The sequence below is a fragment of the Hyaena hyaena genome, unplaced genomic scaffold (genome assembly GCF_003009895.1).
Source record: "Hyaena hyaena isolate Hyena2069 unplaced genomic scaffold, ASM300989v1 scaffold_1, whole genome shotgun sequence".
In the NCBI taxonomy this organism is placed as follows: Eukaryota; Metazoa; Chordata; class Mammalia; order Carnivora; family Hyaenidae; genus Hyaena; species Hyaena hyaena.
Genome location: NW_024080633.1, coordinates 9,226,025 through 9,246,372, shown reverse-complemented (window position 1 = coordinate 9,246,372; position 20,348 = coordinate 9,226,025). Strand labels below are relative to the sequence as shown.

Sequence of the window (20,348 nt, the reverse complement as noted above, 5' to 3'; positions counted from 1 at the left end):
AGAAGAGAGAACTCTAGAATGGTGCGGTGGGAGAGGCAGGGAGAGGCAGGGGTGATGCTGGAGCCTGTGGCTCCACAAGGAAGGGTAAGGATGTGGGGCAGGAGACCTGCACAGAATGACCTACACATGCAGGGCCCCAGTTTGGGTGAAAAAGTGAGTTCTGTGCTCCAGGGAGCACAACACCTACTGCAGGAGTCCGTGGCACCTGGCATGACCTTGACCCAGACTGGGCTGGGAAGGGGTACTTGAAGAGACCCCATAGTGTTTCCAATGAGGGACATGAGCATGCGACTCTTGATCTCGGGGTTGTGAGTTTGAGCCCCACGTTTGGTGAGGTTACTTTAAAAAGTTTGGGGGCACATGGGTGGCTCAGTTGGTTAAGTCTGAATCTTGATCTCAGGGTCCTGAGTTCAAGCCCCGTGTTGGGTTCTGCGCTGGGCGCTAAGCTTACTTAAAAAGAAAAGTGTGAGGGGTGCCTGGGTGGCTCAGTCGGTTAGGCATCCGACTTCGGCTCAGGCCATGATCTCGCGGTTCCTGAGTTCCAGCCCCGCATTGGGCTCTTTGCTGACAGCTCAGAGCCTGGAGGCGGTTTCAGATTCTGTGTCTTTCTGTGCCCCTCCCCCACTCATGTTCTGTCTCTCTCAGTCTCAAAAATAAAAAACTATTAAATAAAATTTTAAAAAGTTTGAAAAAATTTTTTTTAATTTTCATTTTTTTTTTTTTTTTAAACTTTTGAGAGAGAGAGAGAGAGACAGAATGTGAGCCAGGGAGAGGCACAGAGAGAGAGACCTACAAACACAGAACCCAAAGCAGGCTCCAGGCTCTGAGCTGTCAGTACAGAGCCTGACACAGGGCTCGAACCCATGAACCACGAGATCATGACCCGAGCTGAAATTGGACACTTATCCAGACAGCCACCCTGGTGCCCCTGAAAAAAAGATTTTTAAATCATGTTTTTACCCAACCCACGGGATTTAGCTTTGCAGAACCCCTTTTCTGTGCCTGTCATGGGTCAGTCAGGCAAGGGTATCCTGTGATAACAAACTTCAAAACAAAAAGTCACAACTTCTGGGTTGTTTCCTGGGTTATAAAGCAACAACACAGGCTTTTGTAGTCACAAGGTTCTCAAAGATGTGGCTGGCTCTGTCCGTGGCTTCTGGTGGACCAAGTTCTTATTTCTTTGGCGTGTATACCGGGGCAAGGAACTGCTTGGTTACAGGCTATTCATTCAGACATTTAGGTTTGGTAAATATTGCCAAATGGCTTGGCGATACAGTTAGATCAGTTTTGTGAGTAATGTGAGGCTTTTGCCTGCCACATCCTCAATAAAGCTGGTGTGTGTTAGACCTTCTAGACATTCCTGGGGAGGGGGAGGCACGGGGGCAGCGAGGAGCTATTCTTGACAGGAGACAGCAAGACCGTGCCCCAGCTGTCTTCTGTGCTGCAGCGACGTTCCCGTCGGCTCAGGAGAATGGAGACCCCGCGGCAGGCAGGCAGACACAAGCGAGCTGTGAGTACGATGCTAGGTTAGTGGCGAGATTCCTGGACAGCTTTGTCGTTAGCTAGTAGCCCAATAACACTATGTATACACACAACGCACATGCAGGAGTGATGTCCGAACTACGTGGCAGCTCCTGTGGCAGGGGCACCGCCCAGTGAGTTCGGATGCCAGCCAAGAGAGCACGCGTGTGGGCACCGGCTCCAAGTGCAGCCCTGACCCTCACAGCTGAGCAGCGGGGCCAGAAGCCCGAGCAGCGCCTGGGCGCATCCTGTTCGCTCCAGGGCTGGGCGGCAGCATATCGGGGTGCCGCCCAGCAGGGCTAGTTGCCCGTGCTGGTTTGGGCAAACTGGATTCACCGGGAGTGTTCCAGTCGGCATGAAAATACTAAAGGGGCGGGGGGAGGGGGGACTCGTTTCCAATAAATGGAAACTGGGGTCTGGGATAAACCAGAACAAGGAGAGGCAGGCGGCATCCGGTGTGTGAAGACGCGCGGCCGGTCTCGGGTCCAGCGACCGCGCCCAGCGCGGGGACTCGGGGCGACAGCAGGCCGGCTAGAGGTTACAGCGGCGCGGCAGCGTCGGGACCGCAGCGCCCGGGCCCGGGCCGGCAGGCGGCCGCCACGTGAGCTGCAGGGCGCACCGCTCCGTCGGAACTTAAGAGACGCAACCGGAGGCCTGAAAGCGCCACGCCGCCTCCCCTCCATGCAGGGCCGGAGAAGCGGACAGAAGTTCGCACCGCCGGGGGGCTGGAGTTCTACACTTTCCCTCCAAACCCCACCCCCCGGCCCGACCTCTCGACCCCCTGACTCCGAGCCCGTGCCGCCAAGGGCCAATCAGCCGTCAGATGAGGGCACATACCTAGAAGGCGCCGTGTGATTGGCTGAGCGTGGGCTAGTCAGCGGTGCCGTCGGGCCGGAAGAGCGGGATCCGGCGAGGCTCGCGGGCGGAAGGGGCGGGGCCTCGGAGTGGGCGGGACCATGCGCGGCGTGCGGATGCGCGTTGGCCGCGGGGAGGAGCAGCACGCGGGAAAGCCGGCCCTGCTGTCGTCACCCGCCTCAGGATGGTCACCGCTCCCTCACACCCCGCCGACCTGTCAGAGCCGCGGCGGGCACTTCCGGGAGCCCCGGGTGGCCGTTGGGTCTGTCAGCACGCACTCCCCGGAGCGCGTCGCGGCAGGCAGGTGCGTCCCTGAGTCCCGCACGCCGGGCCGCGGACGCCGCACCCGGGGCAGCCCAGCCCCGCCGTCAGGGGCCCGGGCCCCGCGTCAGCCCGGCCCCGCGGTAGCTTGTGTCCCGTAGGCAGGGCAGAGGGCACGCCTGCGCTGGCGGCAGCTCCGGGGGCGGGTTACTGTTCCACCGGCTGAGAACGGAGGGCAGGTCTTCAGGGACTGTGGCCGGGATGTCCGCCCCGCTTGCCTGCGGGCCGGCCTCCCGCCCGGAGCCGAGACCTGGAGGCTTCCAGCCTCCCCACAGAAGGATATTCTCTTTCCCCTAAATTTTGGCCCCCCCGTCCCTCAGTGAGTTTCTCTGGGCTGACTTGGGGAATGACACCCTTCTGAGCCACCGTCCTCAGAGAGCCGGGCCTCAGCCTCAGGGCTGGGGACTTAGCGGTGGGGACAGGGAGATGGGGGTGCCCTTTAGGGACGTAGGTGCAGCCACTGCCCGCAGGGAGAGGATGCACCCAGCACCCCGAAGCCGTTGCTGTAATAAAATGGCAGTAATGGTGATGGTCACCGTAAAAATGAGACCCCAGAGCACCGTGTCACTCCTCCGGTTTCCATGTTACAAACACCCGGACACATCACTGTCAGGGAAAAGTTGCTTTGCTTTGGGTTCCATTTATCCCTCTGAGGACCCCATGTGGCGTTCCTGCAGTTTGTGGGGGGCGGGGTTGGGATAATGGGGAAGGTAACCCGGTCTGTGTGGCCCCCCAAATGCTTCTGTCATCCCAGAAACAAAAGCATCCAGGTTATGCCGGAAGGAGTGTCATTTAGTGGACAGTTTTGACAGTCTCTTCCTGCAGGACCCCAAGTAAGCTTGGGGTGTCCTGAGTGTCCTTGGGTAGCTCCGGGTCTTGGGGCATCCTCAGCGGTCTGGAGCATTCTTTCTCTCCTGAAGGGCCTAGCACAAGTTGAGCTGGAGCGAGCGTGAAGCAGGGAGGTTTGGGAACGCGGGGTTTCACATTAGCGCCGCATTCAGGGCCCCCCGAGATGTCAGCACGTGAGCATGCCCACCCCTGCTTCTGTGGTCAGCCCCTGCCCCCTCTTAGTCTCAGAAGGGTGACCTTCCCCTCCCTGGGGCTTAGTGACACAGGTGTCAGTTTCAAGAAGTCTGGCCCAGGTCCTCACCCAACAGTCCTGTCCCCCAGTGTACACAGAGCCCAGAACTTTCTAAGCCATCCTGTTCTTGTTTTCTAGGAAGAGCACATTTCAAACCTTTGGGAAAGAAGTGTGCCTCATAGATCATTCGGTAAGGAAAGCAAACCCTCAGCGACTTTGCCCCAAGTCCGACCTGCCCGTGGGTTGGGGAGAGTGGAGAATGTGGGTGGGCCCATCACCCGACCCCCAGCAGGTCTATGTAGGGCCACCCACTCCCTCCCCCAACCCTGGCTCCTCACGACTCTTCAGATAGGGATTCAGGAGGCCTGGGAGAACTGGCACTTTCCCCTGATGCACCTGCTCTGGACACGGGCTTCGTCATCCTGCCCCGGAGAGGATGACTTCCTGTCTCCTTTGTGCGTGTGGGCAGGGCGAGCATCCCATGGGATGGATGTGGACGCATTGGCAAATGTGAACACTGGGGTGGGTTGACACAACCACAGAAAGGGCAGCCCCACTGCAGTTGCTCGTACTTCCCCATCTGCGCTCCTGGCAATGTGGCTGTAAGTGGCTGTGGATCCTCACAACCTGGTCTGCAAGCTCTGCTGGTCTCCCGTCTAGATGACTCTGGGGGCTGAGCCTTGGTAGCCTGCCTCTTTCTGAGCCACAGAAGGAGCTGCGGCCCCCGCTCCCTGCCCCTGGACACCCTGCCCCTTCCCTGGCTCTCTCTGAGCATTGATGGACTGTTCCAGAGGGTTCTTGGCTCATATCGCCAAGTGTAACAGCATGTTTAATTCTGTCTTTTCTGGCTCTTGCTCAGATGTGCCCCGTCCCCAGTACTGTCCGAGAGCCCATCTGCTGTGAGTGCCAGGCCAGGTGCGGGGGCTGCCTGCCGGTGCCCAGGGTCGAGGCGGCCTTGCCTTACTGGGTCCCTTTGTCCCTGAGACCCCGAAAGAAGGTAGGTGACTTGAGCCAGGGCTTCTTCACCTGACTCCAGGGTGGACTTAAGGGGACCAGTCACACCTCAGCATCATAGATATTACATGAGGGATGTTTTACAGTTTCTGGGAGACAGTTGGTGTTTTTCTTTAAATCAGGAATTTTTCAAAAACCAAATTTATGGAGTTAAGATTGACACACGGTAATGACACATGTGTGAACTGGACAGGTTGCTAAATCCAGACATAGATATGCACTGTGGAGCCACAATGTTGCTGAGCTAATGTGCATATACACTCAACCCTGAGAAGTTTCCCTGTGTCCTTTGCAACTGTACCCGACCCTCCCTGCCCCACTGTTCCCGGCAACCATGGATCTGTTTCTGTCACCTGCGGCCAGTCCACATTTCCTCAGATTTTATATAAATGGAGTCATGTGGTAAGGACTCTGGCTTCCTTCCCTTACTTAGCATAATTATTTTTGAGCTCCATCTCTGTGGTCGCTGAGTAGTGCTGGAGAAGAGCTCTGTCATCTGAATCGACCACGGTGGAGCCACTCACCCCCTGAACGACGTTCGCATCATTTCCAGAAGTTTTTTCTGTTAGCAGTGAGGCTGCTGTGAACGTTTGTGCACAAGTCTTTGTGTGAACGTGTCTTCGTTTCTCTTGGGCGAATTGTTGAATTATGTCATGGAGTATGTGTAACTTTTTAAGAAACTGGCAAAATATCTGGAGAGACGCTTAGAAGATTTATAGTTTATAGTTTGTGTTTAGGTTTGTGTTCCATTTTAAGTTGATTTTTTCCTATGGCTTGAAGGTCATTTTGTATTTCTTTATTACAAAAAATTTTTTGAGAGAGGGCGAGAGAGAGAGAGAGAGAGAGAGAGAGAAAGAGAAAGAGAGAGAGAATATGAGCATGGGAGGGTCAGAGAGAGCGGGGAGACACAGAATCTGAAGCAGGCTCCAGGCTCTGAGCTGTCAGCACAGAGCCCGAAGCAGGGCTTGAACCCATGAACCTTGACATCATGACCTGAGTCGAAGTCAGACGCCCAACTGACTGAGCCCCCCAAGGCACTCTGACTCACTGCTGCTTTTTAAGGAAACTACTGAGTTTTGTGTTTTGATCTTGTCTATCCCACAGTATTGCTTTACCTCCTTATCTGATTCCATCAGATTCTCTACATAACATGATCATGTCATCTGCAGAGAGAGGATTTCCTTCCTTCCTTTCCAGTTTGGATGCCTTTTAATTTCTTTTCCTTGCCTTATCCAATGATTAGAGCTTCCAGGACACTGATGAACGCAGTGGGGAGACAAGACGTCCTTGTCTTCTCTGTCATCTTAGGGGGACAGCATTCAGGTTTTCACCGTTAAGTGTGATGTTAGCCGTTGGTGTAGATACCCTTTGTCAGGCTGAGGAGGCTCCAGTCTATTCCTGGTTTGCTCAGAGTTTGTATCCAGAATGAATTTTGGGTATTATCTGTGTCTATCAAAATAATAATTTTGGGGGGGTGTTAATATGATCAGTTACATTGATGGACTTCCAAAAGTTAAACTCTTTCTTAAGAGAAACCCCATGTAATGGTGATTTATTATTCTCTCGATACATTTGACTAGAATTTTTGCAAGTGTATCCACAAGGATTACTGATTCGCCTTTTCCTAGTTGACCTTTGTACTAGGGTAATGCTGGCCATGTAGAACGAGTTGTCTCTCATTTCAGATTTCTGGAAGATGTTATGTGGAATTGGTATTTTCTCTTCTTTCAGGGTTAGGTAGGATTTGCCAGTGAAGCCGTGTGGGGCTAGAGCTTCCTTTGTGAGAAGGTTCTTAACTATGAACTTTCTTTCATAGATACGGAGTTATTTATGTTATCTGCCTCTTGCTTAGTGAGCTCCAGGGAATCTGTCCATTATATCATTGTCAAATTTATTGGCGTGATGTCGTTCATGATATTTTCTAACTACCTTTTTAGTATCAGAATCTATAGTGAGGCCATCTGTCATTTCTTGTTTTTTAGTAGATTCTCAAAGGGGTTGGTGGCTTCAAGGTGACTGAGTCACATTGTTCTAGGCAGGGATGACAGCCTTAGTCCTTCCTGTTGTCACTGTATCGTTTGAAAGTTGGGCAGGGTAGGGATGATTGTACTCCTTTAAAGGATGGGCAAACTGAGGTCCACAGAGGGACAGGGGCTTTTCCAAGGTCACAGAGTCAGTCTACAGCAGATTAGGGATTAGAGTCCATGACTGTCCCTACTGAGTTGTGCTACTGGGCATCAGGGAGGAGGTGGCCCTAAGCTGGATAGAAAGAGTGCAGAGGCCGGGGTGCCCAGCCGGTCTCATGTCTTCCAGCCCGTCCCCCTCCTCCATCCGTCCTAGCTCTGGCTGGCCATTTGCTGATCTGAAGCCCCATGAGCTTTTATACTTTTTCCCTCTCAGTTTTAAAATTTATTTTGAGAGAGAGAGAAAAAGGAGGGGCGGGGCGGGGGGCGGGGGGGAGAGAGAATGAGAAAGAGAGAGAGAAAATCCCAAGCAGGCCCTGTGCTGTCAGTGTGGAGCCAGATGCGGGACTTGATCCCAAAAACCATGAGATCATGACCTGAGTGGAAGTCAGGAGGTGGATGCTCAACCGACTGAGGCACCCAGGCGCCCCAGCCACCCAAGAGCTTTTAACTGTGTATCTGGTCTTGTCACTCCCCCATTGCCCCTCATTTCTGAGTATGGACTGAAGTCCTTGGCGAAGTTCCTGGGGTCCTTCCTGATCTTGCCCCCCCACCCCCACCCCCACCCCCTAAGCTCCGGCCTTCTTTCCACTTGCCTGGCAGGCTGCTCTTCCACCAGGGGGTGGTGTTAGGTGCAAGTAACAGAGCTGACCCACAGTGGGTTCAACCAGGGTCTTTGGTAGAGAGAGAATTCTTCTAGGGCTGGTTTTATAGCTGGATAGTGTGCCTAAGCATCCAGATTCTTTTTACACTTTACTCCTAGTGTTGGCGTGGCCAGCTTGTGTGTTTCGAGATGGTGACTGTGGGTCTCTTCCTTACACTGTGATACACGTGACACAAAGGAAGCCTTTATGAGGTTTCCTTTTCTCAGGGGCCGTAGAAGTTACTCTCTCATTTCCTTTTCTTATCCAGGGTAAGAAATTCCCAGAAGCCCTGGCCGACTTCTTCATCTCTTCGTCCTCACCCCCAGACACGTTGCTGGCAGAGCCCTGTCTGGCCGAGGCTGACCCTTTGGGATTGGGCACTTGGCCCCTTGGGCAAAGTTAGTTCTTTTAACAAGGGGGTGGTGGTGGGGAATGACTGCGGCAGGGGCTACCCACAGGATCTGCCTGGGGAATTCCTCAGATGCCTGCCCGGGGGTGGGGGCGAGGGCACGAGTGTTCCGTTGCTGGGGCAGCGCCCTGGTGGCAGGTGGAGGGAGTGGAGGGGGTTCCCGGGTTCTCTGGAACCTGTCCCATGTCCTCCTCTGGATGAGCCTGCGGCCCTCGGGCCTCCCCGCTGGGCCCTGTGTGCTTCGCCCCACGTCCACACGTGCTGTTTGGGCCTCCTCGGCCTCGGGAAGTCGGCAGGGTCCCCTCAGAAGGAGGTTTTACTGTCTTTTATAATGCGTGACATGAGCACGTGGTGGGCACTTCCAGGGTACAAAGGGGTACGGTGAATGAGCTCCCCACCCACGCCTCCCCCGAGGCTTCCCCGCGGGGCCTGCAGGGGAGCTGTGCGTGTGCTCCTTCGCTGGCAACATGTAACACAACGCCCAAACGCCTGGCTGACACAGCAGTCACTGTCATTGCTCAGGTGTCTTAGGGGCTCAGCTGGGAAGCCTGGCCCCACTTGTCCCTGATCTCGGGGCCGGCGTGCGCCGCATGGCTGCTGTCGCTTCCTCGTTCTCTGGCCAAATGAGGGGACGGCCTAACCGAAGTCCAGGGGCGGGCTCCACGCGGTCCCTCTGCTGGAAGGAACCGGGGTCGCAGGGCACAGCGCAGGGCTGTGGAGAGGGTACAGAATGTGGCCAGGGCACGGCCCCCCACTACTCAGGCACAGGCAGTACGGCACGTTGATTTCTCTGTGAGAGCCGCACCCCGCAGCTAGGTGTCTGTGGGCTGCGCTTCCCACCTGCCATCACGCCTCTGCGCTCAGCCATGTCAGTACAGTCAGGTCCACCCCGCTCTTTCCAACGGCTGCCCCATTCCCTGCTGTCCCCGTGTCCCTCCTTTACTGTCCCTTATGGATGGGCATTCAGGCTGTCAGGCCCGATAGCCAGTGCTGCCGCTGGTCACCTTTGTGAGCGCTGTTTTCTAGATGCACGTGTTTCCGATAGTGGACTTGCTGGATCAGACGCTGGTCCATCTTAGACTCTGACCCACTTTTCACAAAGCTGGCATGGCCCACTATAGCCAAGACAGCTGAGGCTCCGAGGGGCTAAATGCTGTGCCCAGGGGCCACTCCTGGAGGCCTCTGGGCTCAGGACAGAGCCACGCCTCTGACTGTAGCCCACACGTCCCGCCGCCGTGGCACCCTGCGCGGTGGCACTGCAGAGATGCAGGCGGTCTCCTGGGACTGTGCTCTCTCGGCAGGTGGTTGGGGTGTGCTCATCGGGGGAGGTACAGGAGAGGGACTCCCCAGGGCCTTGTCCCATCACGGTTCCCGGGGCACTACCCCTTCGGATCTTGTCTTCCCTTCCTCTCTGTTAGATCCCAAAGATGGTCCAGTTTTATACCCCCAAAACCACCAAGTCATGCCCCTGCCCGTGCCACCGCTTTGGGGGCCGCCTCCCGGTGCCTAGGGATCAGGCCGTGATGCCTTACTGGGTGCCTCAGGTCCTGAGGCCTCACACGAAGGTAAGAGGGAGGCTCACGGCAGCAAGGCCCTAGAGGGGCCGGAGGTGGGGTGGAGGGTGCTGGGTTCTCTCCCTACAGTAGCCTCTGCTCATCCAGGGTCTCCTGGAAGGCACAGCAGAGGCGGCAGAGTGCAGGAGGGGGGCATGTGCAGGGGAGGGTGGGCTTGGTGTCCTGGGGGCTGTCCTCTGAAGGGGACACCCGTTGCTCCTGCCTTCATTAGTGCCGTCTCTCCTGCCCCTTCTCCTCCCCCCTCACCTGGCCTCACCTCCCGCTCCAGCTCCTGCATCCCAGCAGGCGGATGGAGGAGCCGGGAAGGATCATTGCTCTGAGCTTCTGTCCTCACTCTTCAGCTCTGTGTGGCTCCCTCCAGGGCTCTGGGTTCCAGGGCAGCCCCTGCCGGGGCAGTTGGCCAGGCCCAGCTCTCCTCAGCCCACGGCCCCTTATCTCCAGTGCATTTCGGGTGTCCTCCCACTTTCCAGTTTCTGGTCTGCTGTCATCAAGTAGCAAACTGTCCCTAGAATTCAGACTCCAAGGCCTTGTACAAGGGGACCATGGCTTGCAATCTGAGCTGGTGACAGCCCTTTCCTGGTTTCTAGGCCAGATCACTGGGCCCACCCTCTGGTAGATCACCAGGCTGGGCTCATAGATTTGCCCACATTCTTTTCTTCTAGGTGGTGAAAAGGCAGCAGAGTTTTAAAGGCGTTCAAGGTAATGGAGTGTACATGCGTCTCATCCTCTCCTGCTCCCCGAGGAAGGCGGGGGTCTCATGGTGGGGCTGGGGAGACTTCTCTCCTCCCCATGTGTCTGTGAAGCAGAGATGGCTGTGTGGCACACACCCCGCTTTCCCCCCTCCTCTTGACAACATCCCTAGCCACCCCCTATTTCCCCATCGAACCCCAAGAGCCTTAGACTCCGCCAGTCCATCTTCAGAGGCTCTAACCTTCTATAGTTTGTGACATAGTGTGTGTGCTTGTGTGGGGGTGGGTGTGTACACACACGTATATGTGTACACACTTAGGACTACCATTGTGTTCACTAATGACATGGCGCCTGTACTTCCGTCTCCATGTGCAGGACACGCCACATGTCGATGACGCGGTATTTAGACGTGCATTCGTGTTTCAGGGAATTTACACATTTGACCTAGTGTGTGTATCTTCACATGTTTACGGAGGCTGTAGTATGTGCCACGTACGTGCATGTTCACAAGGCAGTAGATACTTGCAGCAGAGTGTGTGTATTTGTGTATCTGTGACCCACCATGTGGTCATGTGTTCCTGTCGGCACACGAGGAGACGGCACCTCCATCCCCACCGTTACATTCTTTGTCCCTCGAAGTGGGTTGAGTTGCTCGTGAAGGTGTTTCCCGCTCTGACAGCTAACACGTATGCCACCTTCGTGTTGCCCGCGATTGAAGGAGCAGGCACACTTTGTGGCTTGTATCAGTCCTCCCCCCGGTGCCCGGCCGTGCTCTGCTGTGCGTGGTGAGCACCCTGGCCGGAATCTGTGAAGGAGGGAATGGGTGCATGCCAGGCCGGGGCTGGGTCCTTGGGATGTGCAGGCAGTTTGAGCGGCCCCAGGGGCCCAGGACTGGCTGGGAGAGTGGCAGGAAATGAGCGGCCACTGGCCAGCATGCCCACCTCCTAGTGCTACAGAAATACAGGTCTCTTGGAGTGCCTGGGGGGCTCAGTCGGTTAAGCGTACGACTTCGGCTCAGGTCATGATCTCACGGTTCATGAGTTTGAGCCCCGCGTTGAGCTCTGTGCTGACAGCTCAGAGCCTGGAACCTGTTTTGGATTCTGTGTCTTCCTCTCTCTCTGACCCTCCCCCATTCATGCTCTGTCTCTCTCTCTCTCTCAAAAATAAATAAACATTAAAAGAATTAAAAAAAACAAAAACAAAAAAACCAAACCAAAACAAAACAAAAATACAGGTCTCCCCTGATAGTAAAAGTAGCACGATTAGGAGCAGCACAAAGCTACACAGCCTTTGGGGGGCAGGTTAGAGGCACCTATCAAACTATTTTTTATTGAGATATAATTGACATATAACATTATATTCATTTCAAGGGTGCAGTGTGACAATTTGATACTTATATATATTGTGAAATAGCCAACACAAGAAGTCAGATTGACATCTGCCACCACATAGTTACAGATTTTTTTTTTTCTTGTGATGAGAACTTTTAAGATCTGTTCTCTTAGCACCTTTCAAATATGCAATGAAGTATTACCAGCTCTACTCGTCATGCTGTAGGTTTGATCCTTAGGACTTATTTTATTCCTAGAAGTTTGTACCTTTTTTTTTTTTTTTTTTAAATTTCTGAGAGAGAAACAGACAGTGTGAGCAGGGGAGGGGCAGAGAGAGAGGGAAACACAGAATCTGAAGCAGCTCCAGGCTCTGAGCTGTCAGCACAGAGCCCGACGCGGGGCTTGAACCCTCGAACTGTGAGATCGTGACCTGAGCTGAAGTTGGACGTTTTACCGACTGAGCTCCCCAGGCGCCCCTAGAAGTTTGTACCTTTTGACCGCTTCATCCATTCCTCCCATCTGTCAGCTTTTGTGATAAGCGTATTCATGTGGCGAGGCCACGTTGAGTGATGTCTGGTAGCCACCCCCACCACGTGTCTGTCCTTGGCAGGGTGTCCGAGGCAGCTGAAGTGTCTCTCAGTAGGAGGATGGATGTAAGTGGGGGTGTGGCACCTGCCACGGAGAGCGTATGGGCCTTAGGGATGGTGGGAGGGCCCCCTGGGCACACGGCAGCGTGGGAAAACTAAGTTGCCGCAGTCCACACGCAGGGCCCCATGCGTGTGGATTGGGGAAGCTAAAGCCCTGTTTGGGTGAGGATTCTAACCCTGTGAGGGTTCGGTGGTGTGTGTCTGGGCTGAGTCACAGGTAACACCCGGGTAGGGGAGGGGGAGCAGGAAGACAGGTAAAGAACAAGCAACGCATTGGCTTGTTTTCGGGGAGAAGAGCCAGAAATCACTTTATGAAGAAACCACAGTAGCAGGACAAGAACAGTTTGAGAAACTGCTCTTTTAACTGTATAATCACGTGTTTATGCATTTATTCTTATTGGTTGTTTTTGGCTGTGAATACTCGGTGTCTTCAGGAAGAGCTAAAAGCTGTTTATTGTTGAATCGTGCATCAATTTGATATGTTTTCAAAAACGAGTATTAACTTTTAGTTCAGTCATTGTTGACATTTCAGGCAGTTTATAGGCATCATGTGCCAAGCCTTAAACCCATTCGGCCCAGAAGGTGGTCCCAGGACAGGACTGAGGGCCGGGGTCTTACTGGTACCAGGACAGGTGGGATCTGTTGCCCCTTGAGCTTCATATACAGTAATTTAAAAAATATTTCCCTTGGCCTCAAATCTAGATTATTTCCATTTTAAAGAGAAAGTCTGCATTTATCCCCTCGTATTTTTCTCGTAGAGAGGGGGCTTCTCTGGTTTTCTTCTACATGCTTTTGCTGTAGGATTTTTTAACAAATAAACCATATTTATCATGTTTTGTATTAATCATGCTTTAACGTATTGGTATAGATTAGTAATATAGCATATAGTACAATACAGCATACGTGTAGTATATCTAACATAGCACATAAATAACGTGTTATTTGTAGTAGTAGAATATTAGTAGTGGGATAAAATGTAAATTAGATGTGACATCAGAAGGGTCACAGGTTGACCAAAGCAGGTCTCAGAAAAGCTCGTATTGGGGCAACAGCATCATGGGAGTCACACCTGTGGTCGTGGATTTTCAGACACTCAGATAAAGCTCATGTTTCCATCGCTAAGCTCCAGTCATCACCCTCTCATCAAGCTTCACCCACTTGTTTCCCTCTGAAAACAAAGAATAACATGAAGCCCACAGCAGCCGGATTCTGTGACCTTTTGTCTGTAACCATAAACAGTCCTCTCGCGCAGCCATAAGGGGTAAAGACTCCAGAAACGCCAGCAGGAGCCCCACAGTCGGCCCAGAACAGGGTCCCCTTCACCTCCATAAGCGTCAGTTGGTGTCCACACTCACGGGGCTGGGACCAGCCTTGCTGGGGCACCTGGTGGTTCCGTTCTGGGTCCTGGAGGGTTCTCCCGCAAGCGGTGTGCAGACACCGTCCCCACGCTGCCCCGAGCTGACTCGCTTTCTCGCCTAGACTCCCCACTGGACTTCCGCTCCTGGTACCACCGCTGGCGGATCTGCTGCAATGGGAGCCTCTTCTTCAAGTGGCGGAAGCTCCAGGCCCATCACCACCAGGAGCCACCGGCCCTGGGGAGGGGAGCGAGCCCCCCGGTCCCCTTCCTGCCCGTTGGCCTCAGCTTCCTCACCCTCCTGCAGGCTGTTGTGAGGGTTGCGGTGGCCATCCGGTGAGCAGGCACAGGGTGGGGGCGCTGGGGGCCCTGGGCCCATCCCCCTCCTGGGCTGTTTTGGTTAGCGGCCGTGGGCTCAGTTGAACCAAGGATGTGGGAGAACGTGGCTGTGGTTCAATGAGAGGGTGAGGAATGGGCGTGGTGGGATTAGCACGCTGCTACGCCTGCCGTCCACGCCACACACGGGATGGAATCACAGTCCAGGCACAGCAGAGCTGACGGCGGGGCGCTGAGCACCCCGGGGCTGTTCCCTCTCCCAGCCGGCGCTCTGGGGCATAAGCACCCCTTCGGGCCTGAGGACCTGTGGCCTCTCCCCCAGCCCAGGCCCAGCCACCAAGGCTCCGTTTTGGAAAGCCCTCTCCCCAGCCTCGAACCCACTAGCCGCACGCAGGCCTTGCATTTGTCACCTGGACCCTTCCTCATGAAGCCTCCAGGGTGACACCCTCCTGAGGGGGCAGGGGCTGCTTCCTTTTGTGAAATAGCCTCTCCCCCCCCCTCCCCCCGTTTACCTTCCTGCTCAGGCTTTTCCATCACAGCTGTGTACGTCCATGTAGGTGTGAATAGAAGATCTGCAAAACTGTCAACATGTCCATGTACGCAGTTCCAACCTGCATATATTGACTTGTTTGCTCTTTGCTTGTCTGTCTTCTCCATGTAAGAGAAATGTTCTAGAAAATGTCTAGTATCTAAAATGTTTTCTAGCTGTTCACCGCAGGTTAGCTCTCTGTCTCTCCTCCTGGCCAGAGGTGGGAGGCTCTCTCCCCCACATCCTGCGGGTGTGCTCCCCTGGTGTCGGACACTGGTGTCGCCTCTGCCCTGGTGACTACAGACTGATGCCATGGGGCACGTCTGCCGGCAGGTGCCTGCACAGACCTGGGTTGCATCTTCTGTGGGTCAAGTGCTCTCAGGAAGGGGGTGGGGGCAAGGTCTCTGACCTTTGTGTGGTCCTTGAACAGGAGTAGGGCTCCTGACATCGTGACATTGTTTCTTCTTAGCTTTTTTCAAAGATTTGTCCCTTTTTAAAAAAAAAAATTTTTTTTAATGTTTTATTTATTTCTAGGAGAGAAAGAGAGAGACAGCGTGAGCAGGGGAGGGTCAGAGAGAGAGGGGGTCACAGACTCTGAAACAGGCTCCAGGCTCTGAGCTGGCAGTTAGCACAGAGCCCGACGCGGGGCTCGAACCCACGAACCGCGAGATCATGACCTGAGCGAAAGTCGGACGCTTAACCGACTAAGGCACCCGGGCGCCCTGATTTTTCCCTTTTTTAATCTTTGCCAAGTTGACATCAGAGTGGGTAGAGCTCCCCCGTGCCCACTCTGGGAAGAGCAAAGAAAGAAGCTTGGGTGTAGAGGATGCATGAGGTGGATGGTCAGGGTAAGCCGAAGGGGAGGTGCTAAAGATGTCGTAGGAGTGTTTGCCTCTGAGCCAGGTTTTTAGGGTAGAGGCGCAGGTCTCAGCTTGTTCTTCTGGGGTGTCCGGGGAGATCCCCTCAGACTACACAACCGGCTTGTCTCAGGAGAAGCTGCTGGCTGCCCATGAGCTGGCCTGGCAGAGGTTTGCTGTGGAGGCCTTGGGAGAGTGGGTTGTGCGGGGCCTTCCCAGCAGGTGCTCTGGAAGGGACAGTTGGGCACATCCCTTCTAGACGGGGCCGCCCCAGCCTACTTGCATTGGCTTCCGTGCACAGCTCTGCAAGGCTGGGACTTCCTTTCCCACCCAAGGGAGAAAGTGGGCTCTGGGGGCCGAGTGTCTGTCCGCCCTAGGGCCCACGGCTGCAGGGGGGGAGCTACGTGCCCTGGAGTCACCTCACTGCACCCTTTCCTGCCTGGGCTGCTCAGGGACTGAGTGCACCACTGATCTGGATGCACCCCCTCTGCTGTGGGGGTGTCCCCGCCTTCCAGCCCACGGAGGCTCCCTTACAGGTCCTGGCCAGACACCGTGGGCCCGACGTGGGGCACTGTTCCTAGTAACTGCCTTTCTCTTTGCTTTCCAGACAGTTGTTTTGGGTTTGAACTTGGAATCTCCAGCTACTGTTGAGAACATCCATGAACTGGTCAATTATAATCAAGTCTTTAAAGAAAGTCATCAAATCAGAAGGAGTCTATGATGCCCCCATTTTTTCAGGTCATATAATTCACAGCTAGGGTTGAATCCAAGTTTTTATCATCCAGTGAGGCTGCAGATGCTGGTGAGACCCTGAAGGCGGTCAATAAATGTTATTTGTGAGACTCCACAGTGGCCCCTTCTTGAATGAGGGTGTCTGGTTCTCCTTTATGGGAGAGGGGCTTGTTCTCCATTTCGAGTCCCTGTGGGAGGGGGGCCACCTCTGCCCAGGCCAGTGGGCCCACCAGATAAGGGCCTAGAAGTGGTTTTAGCACCTCTTTTTGGGTGGCTCACGCTTTAAGTAGCGTAAAATTATAGGAGTTGAGTTTTTAAGCTGTGAGATCACATCCCATAGATTTCACCTTTTAAAGTGTATGCTTCCGTGGATTTTGGTGTACTGAGGTGGTGCAGCCCTCACCACTGTCTAGTTCTAGACCTTTGTCGTCGCCCCAGAAAGAACCCTGCACCTGTGACTCACCACCCCACCCTCCCTTCTGCCCAGCGTCTGGCAGCCACTCACCTACTCTGTGACTTTTCCTGTAACGTGCAGTGGGGGCTGCACCGTCAGCACAGGGTCTCCAGGGCGCAGGCGTGTCGTGGCACGTGTGGACACTGTGTGCCTGCATCTGGCTGAGTGACGCTCTGTGGCGTGGGTGCAGCGGGGATGGCTGGGCCTTGGATAGTTCCCGCTTGTCCGCTTTACTCTGAACTCTTGTTTCTGTGTGTCTCCTTAGGGGCGATGTCTGTTGAGACTCCTTGACTGTGTTTTAATTGGATCATCCCTTTTTTCCCCATTGTTTTTGAGTTTGTACTCTGGATGTGTTCTAGGTGGTAGGTCCTTATCACACATATTATTTTCAAGGATTTCCCCTTTCTTGATGATGTCCTTTGAAGTACAAAAGTTTTTAATTTCAATGAAATCTAGTTTTCTATTTTTTTCCCTTAGGTTGCTTATGCTTTAGGTCAGATGGTCATGTGTCAGAACCCATTGCCTAATCCAGGTTACAAAAATTTACCCATGATTTCTTGTAAGAGATTTAGAATTTAGTTTATGCATTTAGGTCTTTGATTTATTTTGAGTTGGTTTTTTAACTTTTGTATATGGTGTGGGTGTGTGTACACAGTGTGGGGTGTGTGTACGTGGTGGGGACGTGTGTACACGGAGGGGGCTGTGTGTACATGGTGTGGGTGTGTGTACACAGTGTGGGATGCATGTACACTGTGGGGTGTGTGAACACGGTGGGGGCACATGTACACGGTGGGGGTGCATGTACACGGTGTGGGGTGTGTGTACACGGTGTGGGCGTGTGAACATGATGTGGGCATGTGTACACGGTGTGTATGGTGTGGGGTGCGTGTCCACAGTGGGAGGTGCATGTACACAGTGTGGGCACATGAACACGGTGTGGGTGTGTGTACACAGTGTGGGCGAGTGTATGTGGTGTGTATGGTGTGGGGTGCGTGTCCACAGTGGGAGGTGCATGTACACAGTGTGGGCGCATGAACACGGTGTGTGCATGTGTAGACGGTGTGGGCAAGTGTATATGGTATGTGTGTGTGTACACAGTGTGGGGCATGTGTACACAGTGGGGGGGGTGTGTATATGGTGCTCTTTTGGATGTGGATATCCAGTTCCATAAAAGGTTTTTGAAGTGATCAAATTATAGAAATGGAGAACAGACTAGTGGTTTCCAGGGGGTCTGGGAGGGAAGCAGGTGGCACTGTCGAAGGACAGCATGGAGCGTTCTTGTGGCGATGGAAATATCCTGTATCCTCACTCTGTGCCTGTTTTGGTTGTGACGTTACCCTACAGTTTTCTAAGTTGTTCTCAGCTGGGGCGGACTGGATGAGGGGTATCATGGGATCTCTCTGTATTATTTTTGTCAGTCATTGTGAGTCTGTGATGATTTCAAAATAAGAGTTTCATTAAAAAAGCAGTGCAATTTGCTTTGGAAGATTTTGAAAAAACAGAAAAACACAGAGAGGAAGGTGGGACCCACTGAGCCCCCCACCCTGAGCTGACCTGAGTGGCAGGCAGGAATGGACAGGTCCCCACAGGAAGCAGACTCGGACACGTGTGGGCGGGGGTGTTCACCTTAGAGACGTGAAGAAGAAAGAGGTGGGATCTAGTCTGAAGAGGGCCGAGGCCCTGTGGCAAGGCTCCTGTCGGGGCCAGGGGCTGGCCCGTGGGCATTTGGGACACACGGAGGGCCTCCAGGCTTGCCTCGGGGGCAGAGCAGTCTTCTCCTGGGCCCCACTGGCCCTAGGGCCCGGAAACATCATTCACCCAATAGCAAATATCTGTTGGTGCTACTTCGAGTCAGGCATAGTGTGTGTGTGTGGGGGGGGGGGGGCTAGGAAGACGTGCCCAACCCCCAGGTTGTCCTTTGGCTGATGGGATATTGTGACACTGGGGTAGTTGCGTAATGAGTGTGGGGGTGGGGAGCGGGGGTGCCCTTGGCATCCTGTCCACATTCCCATGTTGCCCCGGGACCAGCAGTCCCTGACTGGGGTGTTCTCTGGCTGTGGGAGCCATGCAGGCAGACTGGGTGTGTTGGGGAGTGACCCCCCCCCCAACGGGGGCAGCCCTCAGCCAGTGTGAGGTGAGAGCTGTGGATGGGCCCCCAACCTCCTCCCCCTTGGATGGGACAGCTCTGAGCCGCGTTCTGTTCTGGCTCCTGGAGCTCCTCGTGGGCACTTCGGGAGTGAGCTTTGTCCTGCCTGCTCACTTGCAACTCACTTCCCTGGCCCCTCACAGGCCTCCCTGGGTCACCTCTCAATAAAGCACATGCAGCCAGTCCTTGCCGCAATCTGCTTTTGGGGGAAGTTAAGAGAAGACAGGGAATGCCAGCCTGGTCTTGAGGTTAGGGAAGGTTCCTGGGAGAAGGTGGCCTGAGCTGAGACTTGAAGGCGAGTTCAGTTATCCTGGCAGTGAAGGGTGAGGATGGAGTGTGTAGGCAGAGGTGAACAACGTGGGGCTGGCCAGGACAGTCTGGAGCATTCTGTCTACATAGGAGGCTCATGCTTAGGAGGGGCAGTGACAGGAGATGCAGTAGGGACCAGACGGTGGGAGGCCTTGGAGGTTTTTAAAAGATTACAACTGTGGGGAGCGCCTGGGTGGCTCAGTCGGTTAAGCGTCTGACTTTGGCTCAGGTCACGATCTCATTGTTTGTGGGTTCGAGCCCCGCGTTGGGCTCTGCTGACAGCTCAGAGCCTGGAACCTATTTCGGAGTCTGTGTCTCCCCCTCTCTCTGCCGCTTCCCTGCTTGCACTCTGTCTCTCTCAAAAATAAATAAATATTAAAAAAAATTAAACAAACAAAAAAATAACCCAAGATCCCAAGTGCGTCAGACTTGGGAAAAGCCAGCCCAGCTGAAGCAAGTTGAATGGAATGGAGGGTGAGAGTGGGCTTGGAGGCCTGCTTGGAGGCAGCAGCTGAGACGCTGATGAGAGTGCCTGGACCTGCATGGCGGTGGCAGTGGTTTTGTTCCAGGTGGAAGAGTATCTGACCCCAGAAATTCCCCAGACACACTCCAGGAGTGAGCCGCACTTGTCGGGAACGCAGTGACACCGCGGACGGCCGCCCCCTCCCACCCCACTCCCACTTTCCTCTCCTCTTCCATGTATGTCTCATGTGATTTATTGAGCAGTTTCACAGCCCAGCCCCAGTCAGTAGAACTTTCTGCAGTAAGAGCATGTTCTAGATCTGCACTGTTCAGTACAGCAGCCCACAGGCCACATGTGGCTATTGAGGACTTGAGCTGTGGTCACTGCAGCTGACTTGAGTTGTAGTTGAATTTAATTCACTTAAATTTAACTTTGGCTGCGTGTGTCCAGCAGCTAGCATGTTGGACAGCAAAGATGTAGCCCTGTGACTGTTGCCTTTGGCCTGTCCTCCCTGGCCAGCTGACAGGGCCATGGACCCAAGCCTTCATGGCTTTCTAGAATGTTCCCTAAGCCTAGTTATGTTTACTTTAGGTATGCCAGTTTGCTTCTCACTTTCCTAGGTTGTTACCGCTGTGAGGGTAAGGGCGGCCGCGAGGGTGAGGGCTGCCGTGAGAGTGAGGGCCGCCGTGAGGGTAAGGGCCACAGGCTCCTGCAGCCCTGTTTCCATCTCGAGGGCTCAGTGGGACCCAGGCGTGCTAATGGCTCATGACGGCCTGCCGGGTGGAGTGAGCACTCACCCCTGGTACAGCTGTGGAGCCCCAGCCCGACGGAGAGACGGCCTGCGTCCCTGCTCACGCCACACAGAGCTGGGCCAGCTCCCAGGGACCTCATGGCCTGG

General features: G+C 54.3%; 1 protein-coding gene across 2 annotated transcripts; it reads left to right on the top strand.

Annotated features, from left to right (window-relative positions):
• The first annotated feature begins 2,478 nt into the window (after nt 1–2,478).
• On the top strand, nt 2,479–16,195 carry CUNH16orf95 (chromosome unknown C16orf95 homolog). Of its 2 annotated transcripts, XM_039227249.1 has the most exons (7): nt 2,479–2,680; nt 3,917–3,968; nt 4,638–4,775; nt 9,447–9,593; nt 10,265–10,301; nt 13,750–13,960; nt 15,954–16,195. In XM_039227249.1, exons 1-7 carry the CDS (start codon nt 2,493–2,495, stop codon nt 15,970–15,972), a joined length of 792 nt encoding a protein of 263 aa, XP_039083180.1. In that variant the 5' UTR covers nt 2,479–2,492; the 3' UTR covers nt 15,973–16,195. The 2 variants fall into 2 exon arrangements, with proteins under 2 accessions (XP_039083180.1, XP_039083190.1); XM_039227259.1 differs by lacking the exon at nt 9,447–9,593.
• The last annotated feature ends 4,153 nt before the right edge of the window (nt 16,196–20,348 follow it).

Bases quoted from the DNA above. Each gene is read 5' to 3' on its own strand.
- CUNH16orf95 (XM_039227249.1), top strand. From the start codon at position 2,493: ATGCGCGTTGGCCGCGGGGAGGAGCAGCACGCGGGAAAGCCGGCCCTG. The intron at 3,969-4,637 runs GTAAGGAAAGCA...GCTCTTGCTCAG, and splicing joins TGTGCCTCATAGATCATTCG to ATGTGCCCCGTCCCCAGTAC. The intron at 4,776-9,446 runs GTAGGTGACTTG...CCTCTCTGTTAG, and splicing joins CCCTGAGACCCCGAAAGAAG to ATCCCAAAGATGGTCCAGTT.